The sequence below is a fragment of the Gekko japonicus genome, unplaced genomic scaffold, assembly GCF_001447785.1.
Source record: "Gekko japonicus isolate JY-2015 unplaced genomic scaffold, Gekko_japonicus_V1.1 scaffold37, whole genome shotgun sequence".
NCBI classification, from domain to species: Eukaryota; Metazoa; Chordata; class Lepidosauria; order Squamata; family Gekkonidae; genus Gekko; species Gekko japonicus.
The window spans coordinates 3,201,944-3,226,375 of NW_015171503.1; the positions used below are offsets into that span (position 1 = coordinate 3,201,944).

At 44.8% G+C, this 24,432-nt stretch overlaps 1 protein-coding gene across 2 annotated transcripts in view; it reads left to right on the top strand.

Moving 5' to 3' along the window:
• Positions 1-24,194, top strand: part of SUN2 (Sad1 and UNC84 domain containing 2) — a 42,621-nt gene extending 18,427 nt beyond the window's left edge. For both annotated transcript variants that reach the window (XM_015419225.1, XM_015419226.1), the window contains exons 6-18: positions 239-332; positions 1,061-1,131; positions 1,802-1,923; positions 3,370-3,585; positions 5,782-5,859; positions 6,285-6,328; positions 7,360-7,525; positions 10,228-10,443; positions 14,721-14,805; positions 16,558-16,673; positions 18,004-18,171; positions 19,620-19,712; positions 22,041-24,194. In XM_015419225.1, the coding sequence (XP_015274711.1) occupies positions 239-332; positions 1,061-1,131; positions 1,802-1,923; positions 3,370-3,585; positions 5,782-5,859; positions 6,285-6,328; positions 7,360-7,525; positions 10,228-10,443; positions 14,721-14,805; positions 16,558-16,673; positions 18,004-18,171; positions 19,620-19,712; positions 22,041-22,157 (1,586 nt within the window). In that variant the 3' untranslated portion in view covers positions 22,158-24,194. The remainder of the gene's footprint in view (positions 1-238; positions 333-1,060; positions 1,132-1,801; positions 1,924-3,369; positions 3,586-5,781; positions 5,860-6,284; positions 6,329-7,359; positions 7,526-10,227; positions 10,444-14,720; positions 14,806-16,557; positions 16,674-18,003; positions 18,172-19,619; positions 19,713-22,040) is intronic.
• Positions 24,195-24,432: the final 238 nt, after the last annotated feature.

The window sequence follows — 24,432 nt, forward strand, 5'->3', positions numbered from 1 at the left end:
CAAGCTAGCAATCGAATGGCCTTAGCCAGTGCCTTGGGTGGGCCAAAGGCAGCCTCTTTTATACTGTGCTCTGTTCTCTGCAAGGAAATGGACAAACGAATCCTGAGAAAGGCTTTTGTTCAGAAATGCCAGCCAAAGAGCGATTTGGGGATGGAGGGAAGGTGGCATTTTAGTGCCCTGGCAGAAGACAAAAGGGGGAGGGCAGAGCTGTTTTAATGTTTCCTCGGGGGTTTTGCAGGCCGATTCTTTGGGCTTTTATACTGGTGGATCGGGACCACGTGGTACCGCCTGACAACTGCAGCCTCGCTCCTGGACGTCTTTATCTTAACAAGGTCAGTGCAGAAGAGAATTTGCAACACAATAGTTGGGAACAACACGGGGTATGGAAGAGCTCCTGAATGGATGGAGGAGGCAAGAGGTGAAGCTAGTCCGCAAAGCAAAAATAGGAAACCTGAGATTTTCACAGCTCATACACAGTCCTGCAGTCTGCACCAGTTATGCCTCCGATCTTCATCCAGGCTGTCTGTTATTAGCTATCCCTATATGCAACCTAATAGTAAGGAGACCCAAGAGCTGGTGAGAAAATAATAAGAAATCCAGAATTAGTGGTGCTGTTTGTCTCTTTGCTCCCTCTTTGTATCAGTAACCACAACATAACATCCATCAACCTGTCCATTGCCCTTTTAATTCTGCCCTTCATCTGAGGAGTCCAGATTCCCTGTTTTGTTCTCACAAGAATCCTGTGAAGTACTAGATCCAGTGAACTTCGTGGCTGAGTGGGGTTCTGAACTATGCTCCCCCCCCCCATCATAGCCTCTCCATGAGACCATCCTTGCTCTCCAGCCTGTGCTGTGTGTTTCCCTGCTCCCTCCCCTCCAGTGGTGTGGGGTGGAAGTAAGAAGACGCAGAGTGCAATGATGTCACAACATACAATGTGTTGTAGTGGGCGATACAAAGAAAGGGGAGCCAAATGGGGACCCCCGGGCCTCTTTAACATCTGGAGTCTCTCTGGGAGAAATCACATGGATGCTTATTCCCTTCTCTTGTCGTTTGGTGCCAGGAGCTATCCAGTCTTGAAGAGGCTTCTCTTGCTGCTGCTCCTGCTGTTGCTGCTGACTGCTATTGGTTATGGTGAGTTTCTTCGGCATCCTTTGCACAGTCTGTGGCTGGAGTGTAAAGCACAGGATCAAAGCCACCATGCCTTCCTTGAAAGAAGGGGGAAAGTAATAAATACGTGTTTCCTTCCTGGTTCAGGCCTGTTGAGTCTGTTCTTTCTCATGCAGCGGCCAGCCAAATGTAGGGCATGGTGGTGTCAGTTTCCCCCTGCTGTTTCCACATCTCATTGCAAATTGAGTTAGGCTGTCTCTGAGCACGCAGGTTCTATCTTACAGTCACAGCTAATCACTTTTGCTGGCCAGATCCTCCATGAACTTGCCTAATCTTTTAAAATCCCCTCAGCTAATGGACATCGCTGTATCTTGCAGTCAATTCCACAAGTCAATTAGGTGCTGGGGAAAGGAATTACTTCCTATCTATCTTAAATTTACTACCAGTAGTTTTTACTGGGTGGCTCTGAAAGGCAATATGATGGTATTAAGAGACAAGTAAATCTTCTTAGTGGGCTTCGGAGGACGGCGGAAGACAGGAGGGCCTGGCGTGATCTTGTCCATGGGCTCGCGAAGAGTCGGACTCGACTGCGACTGAACAAAAAATCTTCGTAACACTTCTATGGACTCTATTGGACATTCCCAAGTTCTCTTTAACCTGATTCTTCTCTGTCTTTTTTCCCCTCTGGCGTTAGGTGCTTGGTATTTTTACCCTTTTGGGCTTTATCCTTCTATGTTTTCTTGGGGAGCTGCAAAGTTGTCCCCCCCTGTTACCGAGAAGGTGTATGGAGCTGGAGATTTGACAGCACTCTATGAGGTGAGTGCCAAACATCTCTGAGATGCCCTTGGGGGGGGGGGGTGCTAGCAGTAGCGTTTCTCTTTACCCATCATTTCTCCCAAGTATCCAGAAATACAGATCAGCACTGGGAGTTCCCCTTTTAATAGTTTCCTGTTGTGCCATGTCTGGAGGTCTGTATGGTTCATTGCTGGATGTTGGCTGTTACTGAGCTGTAATCCAGTGTGAGGACAGACACAGCCTTCTAAAGGGACTCACCACAGCTTTTTGTCGTCCATCTTGTGAACCTTGTTTTGTGACTTGTGTCAACCCTTAGTCCTAACCTGTTTCTTATGTATCAGGTAGTCTGCCTGCATTTCATATTGCTGTTATTAAAGCAAGACATATGTGTTCATGGCTACAGTCATTCATCCACCTTATCCCACCATCAAAAAAACTCCACAAATAAAAGATTCTAGACGTGATGGCACTTTTAATATACATAGACACAATGGCCAAATTGCTGCAGGGGGGGGGGGGGGGGGGCTACTATAGCCGGCATTTTTTTCCTGGTACAAAGGGAACCATGAGGAATATCTGCAGACCTCTGCAAAAAATAAAGTGTGGGCCAAGATGCACAAATGTGGTTGAGGTGATGGAAACTACCAAAATCCCCTCTTCACTTTTTGACTCTCCATCTGTCTTCGTCCCTAGAGACCTGCTCTAGCGAGTGGCATCCACTGGAATATATTGTTGCTTATTTGCATTACCTTTTTTGCTGTGGCCACTCCCTTCCCTTCCACGCTACTTTGCTATCAAAATTTAGATTGTAAGGTCCTTGGGGCAGAGGCCTGTCTATTTTGGTTGCATTTCTCCAGTGGGCCTCAAACAGTAGCAACTTGTTCTTGTCAGAGTCTGGTGAGAAGGGGCCTGGAAAAGCTTTCAAAGCTACAGAAGTAAAGCAAGTGGACAATCATACAGAAATGTCAGTTTAAACAAAATTGTTATCGCTGACGTGTAAGAAACAGGAAAGAGGGGCTGTGTTGGGCCTCTTTGGAGACGGCTTACTGCAACTGACTAGTCACTTGAAGAAAAGCCCTGTTCTGCCCCCTTCCTATCTTCTTCCTTGGGGAGATACTTCACCATGTATTGCAACATGTGAAGTAGTTAATCTGGGCAAAGCCTCCCCCCAAATAGACAGTGAGCCAAAGCTTTCAAAGGCATTGAAGGTAATGCCCAGCACCTTAAATTGTGTTCGGAAGCAAACAGAAAGTTAGTGCAGCTGACACAGGACAAGTGTATGTTCCCTGCCACTTGTACCTTTCAGGCAACCCAGGCCACACTGTCCTGCCTTGTAGCTTCTGAACAACCTTCAAGGGCAGTCCCACACAGGCCACTTAGCAGTATTCAGTCAGGGATGGAACTAAGGAAGCCTTATGGACCTTTTTTTTTTTTTCTCTTCCTCTTTTACTACCTCTGGATGAAAAGGCCCAGCAGCGGGTTTTATCTCGGCTTCAGGCCCTGGAGAAGCGTTTTGAAACTTTGGAGGATGTTGCATCAGTGCTGGAACTCCAGAAAGGCACAGCCACGACAGGAGCAGCTTTGCAGCAAGATGATGTCTTGGTGCTTCTGGATGGGGTGGTGAAAAGACGAGAAATGGCCATGAGAGAAGATTTCCGCACAGAGACAGAGCTTCATCTCCAGGTAGGGCAGCTGTGGCAGATCGAGACACCTGGGGACTGAAGAGTTAGAAGAAATAGACTGCGGGGCTGTGTGTTTTAATTTGTTTAGGATGCTTAATCTCCGGTTTTGAAAGCTCTCTTGTCTCACTTGGAAAAGTATCTAGAACCTCCGCTTGACTGCCTGTAGCTAACAGCCCCTCCAGTGGACCTCTCTATTTTCTCTCCTCCCCACCAGTCCCCCACGAGTGCCTTGCACTTTTCTTCGCTCTTCCAGATTGCCACTAGAATCTCAGTTCTGGCAGCCACATTTCCTGTTCCTTTTACATAATGCTGTAAAAAAAAAGAGAGAGAATGGCTAGGACTGGGGAATCCGGGGTCGCCAGGAAGAGCTGATATGGTTGCTTCTAAGGAAGGAGTCATTGGAATGAGATGGATTGCACTGGTTAGCAGTAGCTGCCTCTTTGAAGGCTTAAGTTGCCTTTGAAGGTCTGTATATATTTGTGTTAGCATCTGTTGTTCTTCATGTGAGAGACGGAGCAGAGGAATGGAGATTTGCAATGTACATGGGTGTTCTTGCCAACATAGGTTTTATATCCACATTGCAAATCCAACTGAAGCAGGAATCAATTTAAGCCTCTCTCATGGGTGAGTGCGCAGTGCACTGCATCCCCAGTAGAATGCGGCATCATTTGGGTGCAGTGGGGAGGTTTGCATATTTCAGTAACTAGCTGCAGTAACAGCTTCTAGATTTTGCTGAGGTGTGCATCTACATGTACCCAAAAACAGGAGTGTTGGGGGGTGGTTCTGCTGTGTAACTTTGCTACTCAAGCAACATACTTAGGAAGCTCCAGATGAAATGCTGATTACTTTTTCCTCTTTTCCATTCTCAGTGCTTCAGACAGGTTGCTGGGGGTTTTTTCCATCAAACATTTTGCATGCCTATCTGGTCAGCTGTTTGTTTAGCCCTTTCATTTAAATGATGAGCTGCTCTGAGAATGGGAAGGAAGTACCTTTGTGACTGAGACAACAGCTAATCATTCAGTTCAATGTATAGTCCTGCTCTGAGAAGGGGCTGGGTAATTTCATGATTGACATAAGGGCCAACCAGCCAGTGCAGGAAAAATCTGGTTTCTGCTGGAAACTGGGAGAATTCCTCTGTGGTTATGGTGCAGCATTGCACCTCTACTGTAGCTCACTAATAACATTACTCATGCTGAGGTACGGTATTCTGTATTTGTATTCATGAGTTAATTCATGATTTCACTCCAAAATCTACTTCCCTAACAAACTTGCTTTTTAAAAAAAGTTTTATTAGTTTATATATAGAAAAGGGGAAAGGAAAGAATACAGAGTTTATATATAAACTTTTTTAATTTATTTAAAAAAACAAATGTGACATTCTGCATGCAAATCTCCTCCTAAAAATTTTACAACTGTTATAACCATCTTTCTTATTGTTCTTCATTTAGTCTTAGTTTCTCAGTACTTACGTTTTAACCAGTCATAAAACACCCTCCATGATCCCATAAATTTTTCTTCCATTTTTCCTTTTAGTATGTTTGTCAGTCTGTCCATTTCAGCACATTCCATAATCTTCGTTATCGACTCATTAAACGTTGGGATTTTCAACGTCCTCCATGTCGTAGTGAATAATGTTACATGTTATACATGTTATAAACATGTAAAATAAAATATCCATGGTTCTTGCTTTTGATGTTATATCTCCTTAGTGAGAGTTTTAGCTCCTCACTTAGTTATCATCTCCTGAACTGTAAGTGATTTGGAAACTGGAGGCCTTCATCTGTTAATTTTTTTCCTCATTCTGAAGGCCTTTTTCAGTTAAACTGTTCTCCAGTGCTCTGTTTTTAGACTCTGCTAATGATTGTTAATCTCATTTAAAACTGGTATTTTATTTGACCTGTTTTAAAGTTTTCTTTTATATGGCACCATGAGCATTTATTCTAACTAGACAGGTGGAGTATAAATATTCTAAAATAAAGATTATGTTGATGTTGCAGTACGGTCTTCCTAAGAAATGAGTCAAAACTTGTTAAAGGTTCACTATATGTAAATATATGCTTGTTTTGTTTGCTTTGGAACAGATTAGTCCATTATTAGTCAGTTAAATCAGCTGTAGCTCCAGTATGTTTACAGCCCTAGTCATTTCTGGGAACTTGTTATCTCTGTGCTGCTTTTCATTGTCTGTTTTTCACTGCAGAGTGAGCTGGATGCTTTCCAATCCCGGGTGCAGAAAGATTTTGACAGTCTCTTGGAGAAAGTGTCTCAGGCTTCCCAGGTAATAATTTGATTTTAGAAGTGTAAGAACATAAGAGACGCCAATGTTGGATCAGGCCAAAGGCCCATCCAGTCCAATATTCTGTCACACAGTGGCCAAAAATACCAGGTGCCACCAGGAGGTCCACCAGTGGGGCCAGGACACTAGAAGCTCTCCCACTGTTGCCCCCCCCCCCAAGCACCAAGAATACAGAGCATCCCTTGCCCCAGACCAAGAGTTCCTATCGATACCTTGTGGCTAATAGCCACTGATGGACCTCTGCTCCATAAGTTTATCCAATTCCCTCTTGAAGCTGTCCATGCTTGTAGCCGCCACCACCTGCAGAATGACCCATGGAGACTGAGAGTGATGGTAGTACGTCTGCCTTTGTGCTTTTCTGTACAATATCTATCTTACCTTGCTCTGTTTCCCTTCTCTGACTACAGGATACGGAGACTCGGATGGTCCAAATGACTTCACAGTGGCAAAGGTAGTCTGAGCATCATTAGCAAGTAGCTGTAACCCAGCATTTCCAATCTTTTGTAAATGGCAGTGGTGGGAATGTGTGTAGTGTGCAGAGGTTATTATTTTCAAGTCAACATTGGTCTTTGAAAGTAAAGCCATATATTTGCAGGATAGGTTTATGAAGCAATGCATCTGAACTCAACTCTATTCACCTCTTGTGTATCCTTTTTGTTTATAAAACATGAATCATACAAAACATACAAAGAATAAAATGCAGGTAGGGCAAGCACTTTTGTACGGTGGAAGAAGCCTTTCCAAACAGAAGAGGCTCTGCCTCTCTCATCAAAGCAAACTTCTTCTACCAGAGAAAAGCACCTCTGCTAGCAGAATGGATCTGTGGGATCTAACCCACGAATCTTTAATAATAATAAAAAAATTCTGCACTGCATTCCCTTCTCTGATTTGTCTATAGTACGTATTTTGTCACCATTATGTGCCATACTCTGTGGAGCCAGTAATTTTGTGTTCAGCATACTCAATAGATCTTTGTACCCGGCAGGGCTCTTTTTGTAGCAGGTACTCATTTGCATATTAAGCGACACACCCCTAATGTAGCCCATCCTCCAAGAGCTTACAGTAGCTCCTGTAAGAAGAGCTCTGTAAGCTCTTGGAGGATTGGCTACATTAAGGGGTGTGGCCTAATATGCAAAGGAGTTCCTGCTACAAAAAGAGCCTTTTGAATAACATTCATAAAGGTGCCATTTTTTTATTTCATAGCAAGAGCAAATAAACAGCTGTACTCATTGGCTTATCCCATAATTGTCCACAAGAACCATATGGGTAGACATCATAAGATGAATCTTCATTTCTCAGGATTCCACATTCTGTGCAAAATATCAGGGTCTGTTTTTGTGTAGTGATGGTAACAGATAAGCTATGCTACTTTGATTGTACAGTTTACTTTTTGGACCATGTGATAGGAAAGAAATTCTCGAGTGTTTTCTACTTCAGTTACACATCAGGGGCATCGTCAGTCTTTCTGTTTTGCTTTTCAAGCTCTACACAACAAAACCTGATGGGTAACTTCCAAAAGGAGATGGGTATGCTGGAGGCACAGCTGGCAGGCCTGAAGAAGGAATTTTCGACCTTGGCCACAGATCAGAAGGCCTTGGCGAAACAAGTGGAGTCTGTTCCAGGACAGATCAAGAGAGTACAAGAGGATGTGAGTTTACAGCTCCTACTTTTTTTCCTCCTCTGTTGTGTGGCCTTGTGGTTTTACCCCTGGTTTGGTACAGCCAGACAGCTCATCTGAGCAATCTGCACTCTGCTATTCCGTTGCTTCTGTAGGGACTGGAGTAGCATAAACCTTCATCAAACTGAATCAGATGACTATTCATCCTCCTTGCATTTAGTCACACCAGTCGTATTCTGACACCATAAGGAAGATTCCTGCATTTCCTATACACTATGGGGCTTCCACGTGGCAGACTTCCCCCAGTCCCCACAGTGGGCATTCCCCTCCCCCTGTGAACCTTGTTTAATTTTTAAATCAGTAAATCTTCAGGACTGCCTCTCCTAGTATGCCTCCCAAAGAGCACTACATTCCAGTCATAACAATCTTATGGTGATCCCTGGCCCAAAGAATGTCTGGCTGCCCTCAGCCAGAAACAGGGCCTTTTCAGCCCTGGCCTGATGGAATGCTCTGCCGGGTGAGATCCAGGCCCTGCGAGATCTGGTGCAGTTCCGCAGGGCCTGTAAAACAGAGTTGTTCTGCCAGGCCTACAGTGGAGGACAGCAACGGTTTGTCCATCTTAGTTTGACTTTCCTTCTCCCCCCCCCTTTTTTTCCTCTCCCCCTTTTTGCACATTAGGCGGACCTCAGGATATTTTCCCCTCCTGGGATTTTCATGCCATCTATTAGCTGTGTCAGAGTTACCATTTTATTGTATTTATAGTGTTATAGAATTATTTGATGTTTTAATTGTTTTTTTAAAAAAAAATTTAGAATGTTGTAACTCGTCCTGAGCCCTGTTGTACAGGGGCGGGCGGGCTATAAGTTGGGTAAATAAATAAATGACATAATGACATATATCGTATATTGATATAATGTATCAAGTACTGATTTTTAAGGAAAATCTAAAAAAAACAACCCTGACGGTACAGGGGTCGAGGTGGCCAGCATGGGGACTAGGGCAGGAAAAGTGTTCCTAATGTGGTCAGCACTGGGAAGATCCTGACTTTACTGCAATCTTTCCAAAAATGTCACAGCCAAGCTGGTTTGGGAAAGATGGGAAATCCTGGGAAGTGCATGAAATCACCCTCATGCTGTGGGGAAGTGAGGGGAAATATCCACTTCCTGATAGCGCACATGCAGTGGCAAACAACCCATGCGTGAGTGGCCTTATTTTGGGCATTTTCAAGTCACATTCATAAAGTGGCCTTGTGGGAACATGAATGATCATTCTTATGAATTCCACCACATTCCAGATCACCATACAGTTTATATGTGGCTGGGAGGAGTTGCACTAGTACCACTGTAATTTTCCTTTATCTATAGGCATCTCTGAAGACCTGGTGATATATGCATTCAACACATATGAGCCTGTTGATAGCTCCAGTTTCCTTTCTAAATTGATGTTCTTTACAAAAAATATGAGGCCCTGCTAAAACTTGAAACCAGGCAGATTAGTCAGTCTCCACCAGAGATGTGATGCAGTTCTTTCCTTCATTCCGAGGCAAAACAGGCTTAAATTAAACAAAAAATATTTATTTAGAAAAACGGAAGCTATTCAAATACAAAAATAGATAAAAACAAGTAAGCTTTTTCTACAATCATCACAGATGTTGTGAATCAGATTATGGCACACTTAGCTCAATTTACAGGAAAATAATACTTCGGTATCAAAATCAAAGCCACAGTTTTTCCCCATAGCAGTGACTTGAGTCTCTTGACATGCAGCCGACATGATAGCCCCAAACACTGTGGGTCAGTGGAGGTATCCTCATCTATCATGGCCCACAGAAACAGTTGATGAATTTGAAGTTGACGTAATGATCCCATTCCCTGTAGTCATAGAGTCATAGAATGTTAGAGTTGGAAGGGACCTTACAGGTCATCTAGTCCAACCCCCTGCACTCTGCAGGAGTATAGCCAAAAGATGGTTGTCCAGCCTCCGCTTGAAAATGTCCAGCAAAGGAGCATCCACCACCTCCTGAGGCAGGCTGTTCCACTGCTCAACCACTCTTACAGTTAGGAAGTTTCTCCTGATATTTAGCTGGTAACGACTCCCTTGTAATTTCCACCCATTAGATCTAGTCTTGCTATCTGGAGCAAGAGAGAATAGATCTGTTCCATCTTCTACATGACAGCCCTTCAAATATTTGAAGACTGCAATCATGTCCCCTCTAAGCCTTCTCTTTCCCAGGCTAAACATACCCAACTCTTTCAGCCTTTCCTCGTAAGACTTGGATTCCAACCCTCTCACCATTCTGGTTGCCCTCCTCTGGACACGCTTGAGCTTGTCAACATCCTTCCTAAAATGTGGTGCCCAAAACTGGACACAGTACTCCAGGTGAGGCCTGACCATAGCAGAATAGAGTGGAACTACCACCTCCCGTGATCTGGACACAATGCTTCTGTTAATGCATTCGAAGATTGCATTAGCTTTCGTCTCAGTCACATCGCACTACAGGCTCATGTTTAGCTTGTGATCAACCACAACACCTAGATCCTTTTCACATGTGCTGCTGTCAAACCAAGTCCCTTCCATTCTATATCTGTGCCTTTAATTTTTTGTACCTAAGGACTTTGCACTTATCTCTATTGAAATTCACTTTACATGCTCTCGTAAGAGGCCTGGTTTGAGGTAGGGATGAGAGGAGAGGAATGTCTTCACCAACCCATTCTTCTCTCTGGTGGTTTTAGGTGGAAATCCAGTTCCCCAGGTGGCTTAGCCAATTCTTGGCACAATCTAGGCAGGATGGAGAAGGCAGTGTATTCCTGCAGCGTGAGGATCTACAGGAACAGCTCCGCAAACTGGAGCTCAAGATCCTGGCCAAAGTCTCTGAGGACCAGCGATTGTCTGCACGGGACGTCGGGGTAGCACTCCAAATGGAAGGAGTCACAGGAGTGACGCCAGAGGTGAGAACCTGCATGCCACCTGTCCCGAGTGGCATCTGTGGGATTTTTATGGCGAATGCTGTTCATACAGGAGGTGCTGTTAGGTCCACATATCTGGACTGTTGGACTGAATTCTCATGCTCCAATGGAACTGATTTGTGTCATGTGTGGCTGGTTTCTTGCCTTGAACTATGATGAATGTCGTGGAAGCGGCTCCCTGCCTTGTCTCATCTCTAGGAAGCTGGGATGATAACTCTCTCCCATGGAGAAGTTACATCAGGCATTCCCCAGATCAAGGGAAAAAGAAGAGATTATTGTGTTCCCTTTGCCTATTGTAAAGCCTGCAAAAGGCTCCCTCCTCAGTTACTCTCTTCCCCCTCCTTGTATCTTTAACCACTTAACTGCTGCTGTCACTCCTGTCCAAGTAGTTGTGGTATTTAGGCCTTCTATTAAAGACAGTATAAGTCACCCCACCCTGTGTAAGGTGTTATCTTCCCTGCCTCCTTCTTTCTGCATCATATCTCAGCCCTGAAACGCTGTGCCTACAGCACAACAGTGCATGGCTGATAGTTTACTCAGCCCTGGAGCTCCCAGGTTTATCCAGCCTCCAGAGCCCAACTGCACCTGGACAGCTCCTCCCCTCTGAACCACTCCCATGCCTGCCCAAGAGCTTTCAGTGTGCTGCTTATGGGGAATGTTTTCCTACAGCCTGTGGTTGGGTTTCATTTAGTAAATGATCCATATATCACATTCACAACTAGCCTTGGGCATATTTTGCCACCCTCGAGATTAACTCCTGTTCCTCCATTCTGCTGCCCTGAGTTTTGCTCCTATTGCATGCATGAATATGTTTTTGCTTTTTTTTAATGGATACGCAGTGTTTTCTTTGTGGCCGCCATTGTTTTTCTAAAATCCATCCCTGTGCATACACATGTACAGTGATAGTTTTTTTGAAAACACGATGATGGAGCCTGCCTCAAACTGGATGGAACACTAACAGGCCTCACCAGGTGGCAGCCTCAGCCATCCCACTGCCTCTTTCCACGTCTGCCTGTTCATTTGGTTATATACCATTTGGGCCTGTCACGTGGTAAGCCTTGACCTATCTCCCCTGCTATGTGTCTGTTACCAAACGATCATAAGGTTGTGAGGGTGTTGACAGTTCTTGCTCGCTTTCAGCAGGTCATTGACTTCAACGCAAATCCCTTTCATACAGTTTCTTTAGTCCACTTTGGCTTCTGAAGACAGATTTTTTAAAAAAAGTTTTCACACACCTTAAAGATGAAACATGGTCCTCCCACAGTGAAGTTTGATCTGAGTTTTGCAAAACAAAATGTTGTTTGTTTTTCGCATTTTATCCTTAATGTATATAAAACCTTTAAAAAATCTGTTTGCCTTCCAAAGCCAATGTAAAAGAGACCTAAGACACTGTGTGTATTATGTGTGTGGCTGGGAGCAACTGATGTCTCTTCACTGAGAAGTGGGTAGCATCGAATTGTCCCACGTAACTGGTGTCATATGTTGGCCTGTTGTGTAGCTCCAGTGGTCTAGCCATGTATTGGTGTGCTGCTGATTGTACAACGAGCCTGTGGATTTTTGTCAACACAGCTGCACAGTTATCTCTATGAAAGCCCTTGTGGTTTGTATGAAGGAACGCTAACCTAAGAACATAAGAACGTAAGAGATGCCAATGTTGGATCAGGCCAAAGGCCCATCCAGTCCAACACTCTGTATCACACAGTGGCCAGAAATACCAGTGCCATCAGGAGGTCCACCAGTGGGGCCAGGACATTAGAAGCCATCCCACTGTTGACCCCCCCAAGCACCAAGATGACAGAGCATCACTTGCCCCAGAGTCCCTATCTATACCTTGTGGCTAATAGCCACTGATGGACCTCTGCTCCATATGCTTATCTAATTCCCTTTTGAAGCCGTCCATGCTTGTAGCCGCCACCACTTCCTGTGGCAGTGAATTCCAAGTGTTAATCACTCTTTGGGTGAAGAAGTACTTCCTTTTATCTGTTCTAACCTGACCGCTCAGCAATTTCATGGAGTGCCCACGAGTTCTTGTATTGTGATAAAGGGAGAAAAGTAACCCTTTCTCTACCTGCTCTTTCCCATTCATAATCTTATAAACCTCAATCATGTCACCCCTCAGTCGTTGTTTCTCCAAGCTAAAGAGCCCTAAGCGCCTTAACCTTTCCTCATAGGGAAAGTGTTCCAACCCTTTTATCATTCGAGTTGCCCTTTTCTGCACTTTTTCCAAAGCTATAATATCCTTTTTAAGGTGTGGTGACCAGAATTGCACACAGTATTCCAGATGAGGTCGCACCATTGATTTATATAGCGGCATTATGATATTGGCTGATCTGTTTACAATACCCTTCCTAATAATCCCCAGCATAGCATTGGCCTTCTTTATTGCAGTCACACACTGTCTCGACATTTTCAGTGAGTTATCTACTACAACTCCAAGATCTCTCTCTTGATCAGTCTCTGCCAGTTCAGACCCCATCAACGTGTATTTATATTTAGGATTTTTGGCTCCAATGTGCATCACCTTGCACTTGGCCACATTGAACCCCATTTGCCATGTTGACGCCCACTCGCCCATCCTTGACAGATCCCCTTGGAGTGCCTCACAATCCTCACTGGTTTTCACCACCCTGAACAACTTCGTATCATCCGCAAATTTAGCCACTTCACTGCTTACTCCCAACTCCAAATCATTAATGAACAAGTTAAAAAGCAGTGGACCAAGTACTGATCCCTGCGGTACCCCACTGCTTACCACCCTCCACTGAGAGAACTGCCCATTTATACTCACTCTCTGTTTTCTATTAATTAGCCAGTTTTTGATCCATAAAAGGACTTGTCCTTTTATCCCATGATTTTTGAGCTTACTTAGGAGCCTTTGATGAGGAACTTTATCAAAAGCTTTCTGGAAGTCAAGGTAAACAATATCTATTGGATCCCCCTTGTCCACATGTTTGTTCACCCCCTCAAAGAACATTAACAGGTTAGTGAGACAAGATCTTCCCTTACAGAACCCATGTTGAGTCTGCCTCAATAGGTTTTGTTCATCTATGTGCCTACTAATTCTTTCCTTAATAATGGTTTCCACCAATTTACCCGGTATCGACGTCAGACTGACTGGCCTGTAATTTCCCGGATCTCCTCTGGAACCCTTTTTAAAGATGGGAGTGACATTAGCTACCTTCCAGTCCTCAGGAATGGAGGCTGATTTTAAGGAGAGATTACATATTTTTGTCAGGAGATCCACAAGTTCACAATTGAGTTCTTTCAGAACTCTTGGATGTATGCCATCTGGGCCTGGTGATTTATCAGTTTTTAAGTTGTTTATCAGTTTTAGGACCTCCTCTCTCGTCACCTCAATCTGACTCAGGTCTTTCAACACCCCTCCCGAACTCAGCGGCTCTGGAGTGGGCAAGCACCTCTCATCTTCCACAGTGAAGACGGAGGCAAAAAATGCATTTAGCTTCTCAGCCATTTCCCTATCATCCTTCAGTACTCCTTTTACCCCTTGGTCATCCAAGGGCCCCACTGCCTCCCTGGCTGGTTTCCTGTTTCTAATGTATTTGAAGAAAGTTTTATTGTTGGTTTTTACGTTTTTTGCTATATGCTCCTCATATTCCCTTTTTGCCTGCCTGACCACAGACTTGCATTTTATTTGCCATAGCCTGTGTTCCGTTTTATCAGCCCCTCACTGTGACTAGCTTTCCACCGCTTAAAGGAATCCTTTTTACCTTTTACAGCTTCCATTACTTTGTTTGTTAACCATGTAAGGCTTTTTCTTATACCTGTTTGTGCCTTTCCTAACCTGTGGAATATATTTTTTTGAGCTTCTAGAATCGTAGTTTTAAATAGTTTCCAAGCTTCCCCAATGGTTTTGACCCTTTCTACTTTTCCCTTCAGTTTCCTCCCCACATCTCCTCTCATATCAGAAAAATTACCCCTTTTAAAGTTAAAAGTGGTTGTGTGAGTCTTTTTGGCCAATTCCCTATTTGTACAAATGTTGAACTCAACAACATTATGATCACTGTTCCCAAGCGGTGCAATCACTTTTACATCTCTCACCAGGTCTTGAGTGTTACTTAGGACCAAATCAAGGATCGCCTCTCCCCTGGTAGGTTCTGTGACCATCTGCTCCATAGCACAGTCATTTAGAGTGTCTAGAAACTCAATCTCTTTCTCTCGACTAGAACCTCTCAAGAAAATCAAGCTTTAGAGGTCTGTAATGCTTGTCTTTGTAAGTCAGCCCTGTTGTTTTGTTTCAGCAAGTGGACCGCATTGTGAAGCAGGCCCTAAGACGCTACAGTGAGGATCGCATTGGAATGGTTGACTACGCCCTTGAATCTGCAGGTATGGAGACCAGAGAGTTGTATTTTTTAACGTTATTAGATATATAAAATATATTTAAAATGCAGTACAAGTACAAAGGACAACAAAACGCATCCAATATCAAAGATAAGAAAGTGATCTGTAAAAATGTGTATACTATGACTAAAGTTCATATAATCAATGAAATAATGTCAAGACCTGCTGGAAAGGTTTTCTAGAACCGCAGTTACTCTTTGACTGTATTAAATTAGATTCAGGTGGGTAGTAGTGTTGGTCTGAAGCAGCAAAACAAAGTTTGAGTCCAGTAGCCACTGAACTCTAACTTTGTTGTGTATTAAATTAGTTAAGTCTTAACCATTTCAGCCATATTTCAAAACTTTGCCAACCATTCCCTCTGTTTTGTAAAATACTGCTCTTTCTCAATAAGAATTTATTGCCACAGTAAGATGATTTCAGATCACAGGAAAATGTAACTGGCCTGTTGATCTATTGAATCATTTCCATGCTGTGACAGAGGACTGGGGGAGGAGAGCCTGAGAATCATGTTTTGTTTTGTAATTAAAAAAAGGAAACAAGCTTTTAACACTTAAAGAATAACTGAGACTTCAGGCTGTTCTGCATTGTCATTTTCTTCTCTTGTGTCTTCCGGTTTCTTTGGGGGGTTTTCTGTTCTGGATGTGTTTTGCTCCTTATAGGGGGTCAATCTGATATTACATTCTGTTATGTCTGACATATCTCCCTGCAGATTTAAACTGCAGGCTTTTTGTGCCAGACATAAAGTGGTGTAATATCAAATCGATGACTAGAGGAAGCAAAACACATGGAACAGAAAAAATACCCCAAAGCAACAGGAACACATAAGTGAGGAAAATGAAAATGAAGGAAAGCCCTTCTTAGGGAATTTCAAATACAAGCATGAAATCCAGAGAAGCCCGTTTCTGCATCTCCTGTTGTTTCTGAATGCTTCATCGCCCCCTTCCACAAGCTGAAACATCTTCAGAGAAAGATCCTAACCCCTCCCCAGTTTTTTAAAACCAAAATAAAGTGTGCAAATTTGTGTACAGTAGTCCAGTGGCAAAATTCAGTCTCCCTTGGGCTGCTTCCAGATCATGTATTTCCCACATCTCATGTGCAGGTTTTTTTTTCATGTTTCTGTACAATGTCATGCTGTCATAGCCTAGTCTTCCACAAACAAATCTGTTTCATTTTAAACCTGTTGTAAAAAACCAAAAGAGTATTTCCCAGGCAGAACACTTTTGGCAGGAGCGGTTTCTTGTGTCTGAGAGGGAAGCAGGGCAGTTGCAGGACTTTGGTGAAGACCCAGTCAGTTACTTGTCAGATGCCCTTCATGTGTGGATGACTGCAAGGGGGACAGTCCTGGCAAGGACTAATGCGTAACAGAAAAGAATTGCCTTCCTTTTAGACAGAGGGGAGGGGATTGTTAGAAGCGTCTGCAAATACATAGAAGTTTTAAAAAACTTTTTTTAAAAAAGTACGGTATTTCTGTGCGGCACTGCATTACCAGTGCTCCTCAAAGTAATTTAAAAAAGAAAAAGGTGAGTGGAGAATAGGCGGTTTCACACAGAATCGCGTCAACAGCCAGACAGTCCCAGAAAATCACCTTGGGATGGAAGCAGCTCAGGTTGTCTCTATTAAGGGATTCTTTTAGGAGATTGCTAATCCTGTTCAATGGTTAGTGTGTCAGCCTTTTTAAATCTTTGACCTGAGGGCATCGTGGTGTGGTTCGGCTTCATCTGTCTCTTCTAACTACAGGGGCCAGCGTGATCAGCACTCGGTGCTCAGAAACCTACGAGACCAAAACAGCCCTGCTGAGTCTCTTTGGGATCCCTTTGTGGTATCATTCTCAGTCTCCACGGGTCATTCTGCAGGTAGGGGTCAACACAGAGTTCTTTTCCTGTGTTGCCTTCAGTTACTCTGTTCTTCCTTTATTTTTTTCAATCCAGCCTTTCTTCCAAGAGGCCCAGTATGCATGGGGGTTATCCCACCTTATCCTTGCAACAACCTTGTGAGATATCATAGGCTGAGCAAGAGAGGGCATGAGAGGCTGGCTCAATGAACAAGCAGAATCAAATATGAACAATAGGGTGGCCACGTTTTCTGTTCTGCTTGAGTGCTAGTCTAGGAGGACTTTTTAAAAAACCAAAACTTTACATAAATGTTACACCAGCTGGGAGTGGGCGCTGAGAAACTCAGTCATGCCTTGGGGTTCATGCCATTGTTTTTTTTGTTTTATGATCTGGATTCAAGACATTGTAATTGCAGAAAATTACATGGCCATGCTTTCTCAGCCCTGGGTGAGGCTTTCTGTATTCTGGAGCTGGGGCTTCTCTACAAATTCAAATCCCAGCTCTACTGTCAAGCAGAACAGATCACATCTCTTGGGCTGAACTGTCTCAGAGATTTATTGGGAGGCTAGAAATACCACTTTGAGGACCCCCATTCCTCTTCATTGGTGGATGTCACTGGGGCAGGTAACAATGATACGATGCTGTCAACATCACCACCAGCACCCCCGTGTTATGAGAGGGTGAAAGAGTGCACTTGACTTAGCAGTGCAATTTCCAGTAGTATTTCTGTGTTGATGATAATGTGTAATTCCATCCTGAAAACCATAAGAGATGAATTGCTCTCTTTCCTGTTCATTCCCTAGCATAGCAAATTTGCTTCTGCAGTGTGTTGAGATTAATATATTGGTTCCCTGTTTTAAGGTGGGTTTCAAAGTAAATTTACATAATTTTATGGATTGAGGAGACATTACACAGGTCAAAGGGACATTTTAAATCTGTGAACTGCTACCAAGGGGTGATTCTTCTCTTCTCTCTTGGTAGAATGGTCACTTGGTGTCCCTGTACCTTTAGAACAGAAGGGTCATATGTGTACTTGTTACTGTTACCCAAGAATTGTGGGGTGTGCTTCTTTGGTGTGGTGGTTAAGTGTGCGGACTCTAATCTGGGAGAACCGGGTTTGATTCCCCCACTTGCACCTGCCGATGTGACCTTGGGTCAGTCACAAGCTCTGGCACAGCTGTCCTTGAAAAAGAGCAGTTTGTGTCAGAGCTGTCTCAGCCCCACCCATCTCACAGGGTGTCTGTTGTGGGGAGGGGAAGGGAGTTTGTAAGCCGCTCTGAGACTCCAAGTGAAGGGCGGGGTATAAATCCAATCTCTTCTTCTTCTTCTTTTTTGTCTGCCTGCACTACAGCCAGATGTCTACCCTGGGAACTGCTGGGCTTTCCAAGGCTCCCAAGGCTTTGCTGTCATCCGCCTTTCAAGCAAAGTCCATCCCACTGCAGTGACACTAGAACACATCCCCAGATCCCTCTCGCCCAAAGGAACCATTCCCAGCGCCCCCAAGGACTTCACAGTCTTCGTAAGTAATCTCTGCATGTAGCAGGGCAAGTTGCAACCAGGTGCAGTGGGAGAATGTCTTCACATGTTCACTTGGAGGAGGAGGTCCATCTGGTCCAGAAGCTGCACTCGTTACCGGTGGAGCACTGGATCGGGTTCAGGGTTTTAGTGCTTACCTTTAAGGCCCTTAACAGTCTGGGACACACGTATCTTCGAGACCACCTCTCCTGATAAAACCCTTGAAGAGCATTATGCTCCACAGATAAAAACTTGCTTGTGGTCCCCGGCCCAAGAGGCATCTGGCTGTCCTTGGCCAGGGCATTTAGTACCCCGGCCCCAACCTGGTTGAACTCTCTGCCGAGTAACATCCGTGCCCTGTGGGACTTCATGCAGTTCTGCTGGGTGTTTGGTTGAGGACAGTGGCAGCCTCCACCTGGTTGGCACTCTTGGCCCTTGCGCGCCCCCCCCCCCAAGGCAGTGGCACAGTTAGAAGTTCCCACTGCCATCTAATTAAGTTGACTACTGGGATTTTATGGTACTTTTAATATTTTAACTTTAATTACAACTATGGTTGTTTACTGTTATATACCACCCTAAGCCCTGTTTACAGGGAAGGGCAGTATTAAAAAATGAATCTAAGAAATAAATAATAAATGAGGGAAAACAGTTGCAAGATAAGGAATTAGCAAGGGTCAACAGGCTGCTGTATCTACAACACAAATCTACCACTATATACTTAATCCCCTTTTGAGATGGCCTTTGGCTACATACAATAAATAAATGTCTGTCTGCACAACACAAATGTTGTGCCTGTTTTCTGCTAATTCAGCTATCATGGCTTCCCCTCCAAATCCTAGGATGTGTAGTTTGGTAAGGTTGGTGAACATTCTGTGTGTCAGACGGCTCAGTCAAGGGCTGCCAGCTCTGGTTCGAGAAATACCTGGAGATTTTTTTTGGGGGGGGGGAAGACCAGGGCTGGGGGAGGAGAGGGACCTCAGCAGGGATGTGATGCCACAGAGTCCACCCTCCAAAGCAGCCATTTTCTCCATGGGAACTGATCTTGGTCATCTGGAGGTCAACTGTAATAGCGGGAGATCTCCAGGTGTTACCTGGAGATTGGCAACCCTGCCTCAGTCCCTCTCACAGGACTATAGTTCTCCAGGCTTCCTAGTTGAGAGGGAATGAGTATTAAGTCTATAGTGTAGGAATGCCCAGTGAGATTCCTTAACTGGCTCAGTCTTTGAGAGGGTAGGAAGGGGGTTAAGTATTCATAAATGTCAGCCTTCTTTTTCCCCCTTCTGCTCCTATAAACCCCTTGTCCCTTTACTGTTGTGTATGTGTGTTTCAGCATGCAGCTACAAGAGGAGCATTTAACTACACTTGTACCCACCCCCCCACCCCCCAATCCTGTCCTTGCTCTGTTCTCCCCACGGCCCTTGTCTCCCTCTCCCCAAACCTTTGTTTCCACAGGGTTTAAATGAAGAAGGTCAGCAAGAGGGCATTCACCTTGGGAAGTTCATGTACAACCAGGATGAGGACCCCATCCAGACATTTCCTTTGCAGGTAGGAAAGAGGACAAGAAGCAGATATGAAAGTTGGAGGGGGCCACTGCAGACCCCAGAGGATGGGCTGCACCACATGCTAGCCAATTGGAATGCTTTAGCTTCTAAGATACGGCAACAGGGCTGTTCATTGAAATGGCCTGGGGCAGGAAAGCCAGCCACTCCACCCCCAGGTAAAAATGATAAATTAAATGTAAGTTTGCTAAACTTCAGTGACTCGAAAGCCTTGCATGGTGACATGAACCTCACTGGGTCACACTGGATAATGAGAGCATCTAAGCTCTCTCTGCATTTAGCAAGGTTTTCTTTGTTCCAGTCTGTGAGTTTATCAGATCATGGAACAATAGAGCTGAACAGGATTCCCCGTCATCAGCCTGCCAATTCTTTAGCTAACACAGTCTGACTGGCAGTGTCCAGGGCAAGACCCTCATTATTGCCCAAACTGTAACCCTCATTGTGGTCAGAGACACCATCTCTTTTATCCCTAGAATTTGGGGATAAGCACTAGGGGAGGAATTGCTTATGGATTTTCCTGTGGCTGGGGCTGGTGTAATTCTGCACAAGACTGCATTGTAAATATTCTCTTATTCAGCATTCCATCTTCTAAGGGCCAAACTCAACTCCTTTTTTTAAAAGAGCCGTGTCTGGGTTCCCCATAGCAGCTGCAGAGAATGACTATTAAAAAATAAAGCAGAGCCTGTTTGGGCTCAGGACACTGCTTGCAGGGGGAGAAAGGGCTCCTACCTCTCCTCCCAGCTGTTTTTTGCACGAAAACTTCACGGGGGGTAGTATTTCCCCATTTTTTTGCTACTGCAAAAACAAGTGTCTCGCTTGGCTGTCAGCCTTCCGATTTCAGTGGGCTTTGATTGCAGTCACTGTGCACTGGTGTCTCCCCTTTTCATCTACCTGGCAATTTTGCAAGTTAGGCTCGATTGAGACAGCAACTAGTCCAGAGTCACCCAGTGCTCTTTGAACAGGGATTTGAACTCAAACCTCTCCCAGTCTGAATCCATCACTTCAACCATTGCATATGCTAGCCTCTGATGCTTTTTGCAGGAGCATACCGAAAGCTGTTCAGTTGTGCAACTATGAGAGCTGACCAGGGCTCTTTTTGTAGAAAAAGCCCAGCAGGAACTCATTAGCATAATAGGCCACACCCAACAGCAGGAACTCAGCATATTGGGCCACACCCCTGACAGCACAGCTCATTAGCACATTAGGCCGCACCCACATGTTACCAGAAGTGTGGTTATCCAGCCACACCCACCTTTTGCTTGTTATTCTGTTTACCTTGTTTGTTGTCAAAACCCAGGGCCTTTTTTGTAGCAGGAACTCCTTTGCATGTTAGGCCACACACCCCTAATGTAGCCAATCCTAATGAGTTTCTGCTGTTGGGTGTGGCCTATTATGCTAAGGAGTTCCTGCTGGGCGTGGCCAACTTGGGAGCCAGCCGGAACTCTGTTTCTGTGCGTTCCTGCCCAAAAATAGCCCTGGAGAGCTCTGCAAAATATTTTAGGTGGCAGATGGCAACGATGTCACGCTCAGAAGGGCACCCCTGGTCTTCAGTCCTCTGAAAACATTTGTAGAGTTTTGGCATAAAGTAAAACTGGGCAGAACTCATTAAATTCTTACAGAAACACAGATTCTCAAGGTCATGTCTGGAACATCAGTGTGGATTTGGGGGGAACCTGATCTATAACCTTTATTTCCCCCCAAAAAATCCCACCCCTTCTTCGGGAAACTGAGGGTACCATACATGATTCCACTTTTGTTCTAATTTTTCTCCTCACAATCCAGTGAGGTACTTTATGGTGGGAATTTGTAGTAATTCCCACATAGGGAGAGGCTTGTGTGGTTTCCCCATTGCTGCTGATACAGTGCAGGCCTTCCACATGGCAGGTATCCCTGCCCCAGTTCCCAGCAGCAGCCAGAACTCCCTCCTCCTCCCCAGAGTCTCCAAGGCTTTTTCAGTTTTGTTTTAAATGGGCCATGGACAACCATAATAATACATGCATCATGTTTGCTGAATTTCCACCTTTACATCTCTAGCTCCTTTCACTGCAGAGGGATGAGGGGAAAGCGGCTAGAGAGGCATTTTTTAACAATTAAGGCTGGGAATGAAGAAGCTGGTATACAAATTTCTCCCTACGTCTGGCTGGGCAGGCTACTTCTCCAGCCATGTAGGCTGTGGACTTCAGAGAAAATCAGGCTGTGCTAGGCTCCTCCCTCACTCTAGCTCATCCACTCTTCCTTCTGCCTCCACAGAAGAATGGAGGTCTAAAGCGTCTCTGGTTCTTAGTCAAGTCTTTTTACTCCTTTCCCTCTTCAGGTTGAAGATCAGAGTGCAGCCTTCCAGCTGGTGGAACTGAGAGTTCTTAGCAACTGGGGCCACCCCGAGTATACCTGCATCTATCGCTTCCGGGTACACGGAGAGCCCGTCTCTTAACCCCTCCCAGTGCCACACCCATGCTAACTGGCTACCTCAAGTTCTTCGCCTCAAGAGTGACAAAGGCAGTGCCAGAAAGGAGAGCCGCAGGGGTTGGGCAGCACTGTTTTTGCTGTGTTGCTCGTATGTGGGGAGCGGGCACTCAACAGCCACCTTGTGGTCAATTTATTCTCTCAGTGTGCAGAGAGAGAAGAGGGCTCCTCAATGTGTTTCTTTTATAAGCCGCTTTCTAACGTGTGTTTTCTCTTTTTAAAAAGCCTATGCAGTTCATACTTTCCTCACAGCCCTCCCCACAAGCAAAAAATTGCTTTCCAGGTTTTTATTTGGAAAGCCTGTATCACGATCCCCTAGTAGATCTAGCGCTGTATGCCTAATTATATTGTGCAGGAGCTTTAGTTTATGAAATCTATCCTGCTTGAGGACAGTAGGTGGCTTCTAGACTGTTGCTCTCTCTCTCCCCCCTTTCTGGGATTGATGGAGCTCATTGCGGCTTTTACCTCATTTATAAAAGCTGGCTTGGTGTTGACAGCAGTAGGGGCCTACAGGGCTGTACAGTAGGAATGGGCAGATAGGCAGAAGGGAGTATTCACTTATTTAAAGGAAGCTTTTAAATACCAGACGCTGTGGTCTTGAAGGACATGACAAGTCTGATTTCAAAGGAGGAAAAAGAAGTAAAAATGCAATATTGAATATTATAAACTTCCCATTCCTGACAGGGCAGGCTACTGTTCAGACTCAATGTTATACTGCGGTGTTGACTTTCATTTTTGAAATGTCAAGGGGGGTGGGGAGAGAGAGCCTTGGGCTCGAGAATTTCTTCCTAATACCAGATAAGTTGAGGCTGATAGCTGTTGTTCAGGGGTGAGGGAATGTATTCTGTACAACTCTGCCACCTTCCATTCTCATGTAGCATATTTCAACCCAGCTACTAAAGTGCAGCTTGTGCAGCAATGCAAATATAACCCACGTTTGTTTACTTTTATGTCTAATCTCCTAAGGGCTAAAGAAGAGCCACTGTCAGAAAATGCAGCGACTGTTGTGCTAGCTAAATGCAACGTTTTACCAAGGTCTCGGGCTTTTCCTTTGTGTAGAGACGGTGTTCGTCTATGTACCCATTGACCACATGGAAAATGGCAGGTGTATTATTGTCCTGTTACATGGCAGGGAAAACTTTTTCTACAGTGCTGCACCTGGACTTCCTGCTCTGCACATGCAGCCAAATGAAGGAGGTCAGAGTTCCAAAGCAGGGAGCTGCAGCAGTGGGGAGGCTGAGTGTTTGTGATAACTCCTCTGCCTATAAACTGCCTGCACAGCAGGGAACAGGCTCAGCCTGGTACCCTTTCCTCACTGCTGCGCTACTTCTAAACTACAGGGGCTTTTTGAGGGGTGGGGTGGAATGTTAAAAAATGGAGCCCCTTGCCTTTAGTCGGAAGCCGACTACCTCATTTGGTTACAGGTGCAAACCAGGCCAGTCGAAAAATCCAGGTAATACTGGCTGCTTTCATGGTAGCTGTGGAGCCACCAGGGTGTTCAGCAAGAGCTGCCACCTGTAGGAGTTTCCTGCATATTTTCATCCATTTTTCCCCTGCAGTTTTATCCTGTCTTTCCATACATGCTCCACCGTGACTTTGTATGGGTTCTCAAGCCATCACAGCTGCTGTGGCCTCTTCCTTTCTGCACACATGGAACCAAGGAGGCAAAAAAAATATTCTGTGTGGAAGCAGTGGGGGCAATATTCTTATTGCCACCTAGTAAAACAGCACAGCAAAGCTAGCTTACCACTTGGGTTACATATATAACTTGGTGGTGAAAAGGGTTGTCACGTCACAGCCAGTTTAATGGCTTTTCAAGGCAAGTGCTGCTCAGAGGTGGCTTGCCATTGCCTGCCTCTGCGTAGCAACCCTGGACTTCCTTGATGGTCTCCGATTCACGTCCTGACCAGGGCCCAGCCCTCTTTAGTGTCTGAGACTGAGCTAGGCTGTGCTGTCAAGACCTGTGGTAACTCACCTCTTGGCAAATGGTTGCTGAGAGCTGTATTCAGCACAAGACCTGTGGTAACTCACCTCTTGGCAAATGGTTGCGGAGAGCTGTATTCAGCAGGAACAGCCCTCCTGGTATGGATACCTCATGAATTAGTGCCTTCGTTTTTAAGGCTTCTAAAAATTGTGAGGGATGGGCAGATTGCTGATATCTTCAGCTCAGGCAGTTCCTCGGTTTTTGTCTTTTGAAATCATTTTGCCCCACCTCCTCAGTGTTGTGTACTACTTTAGATTCT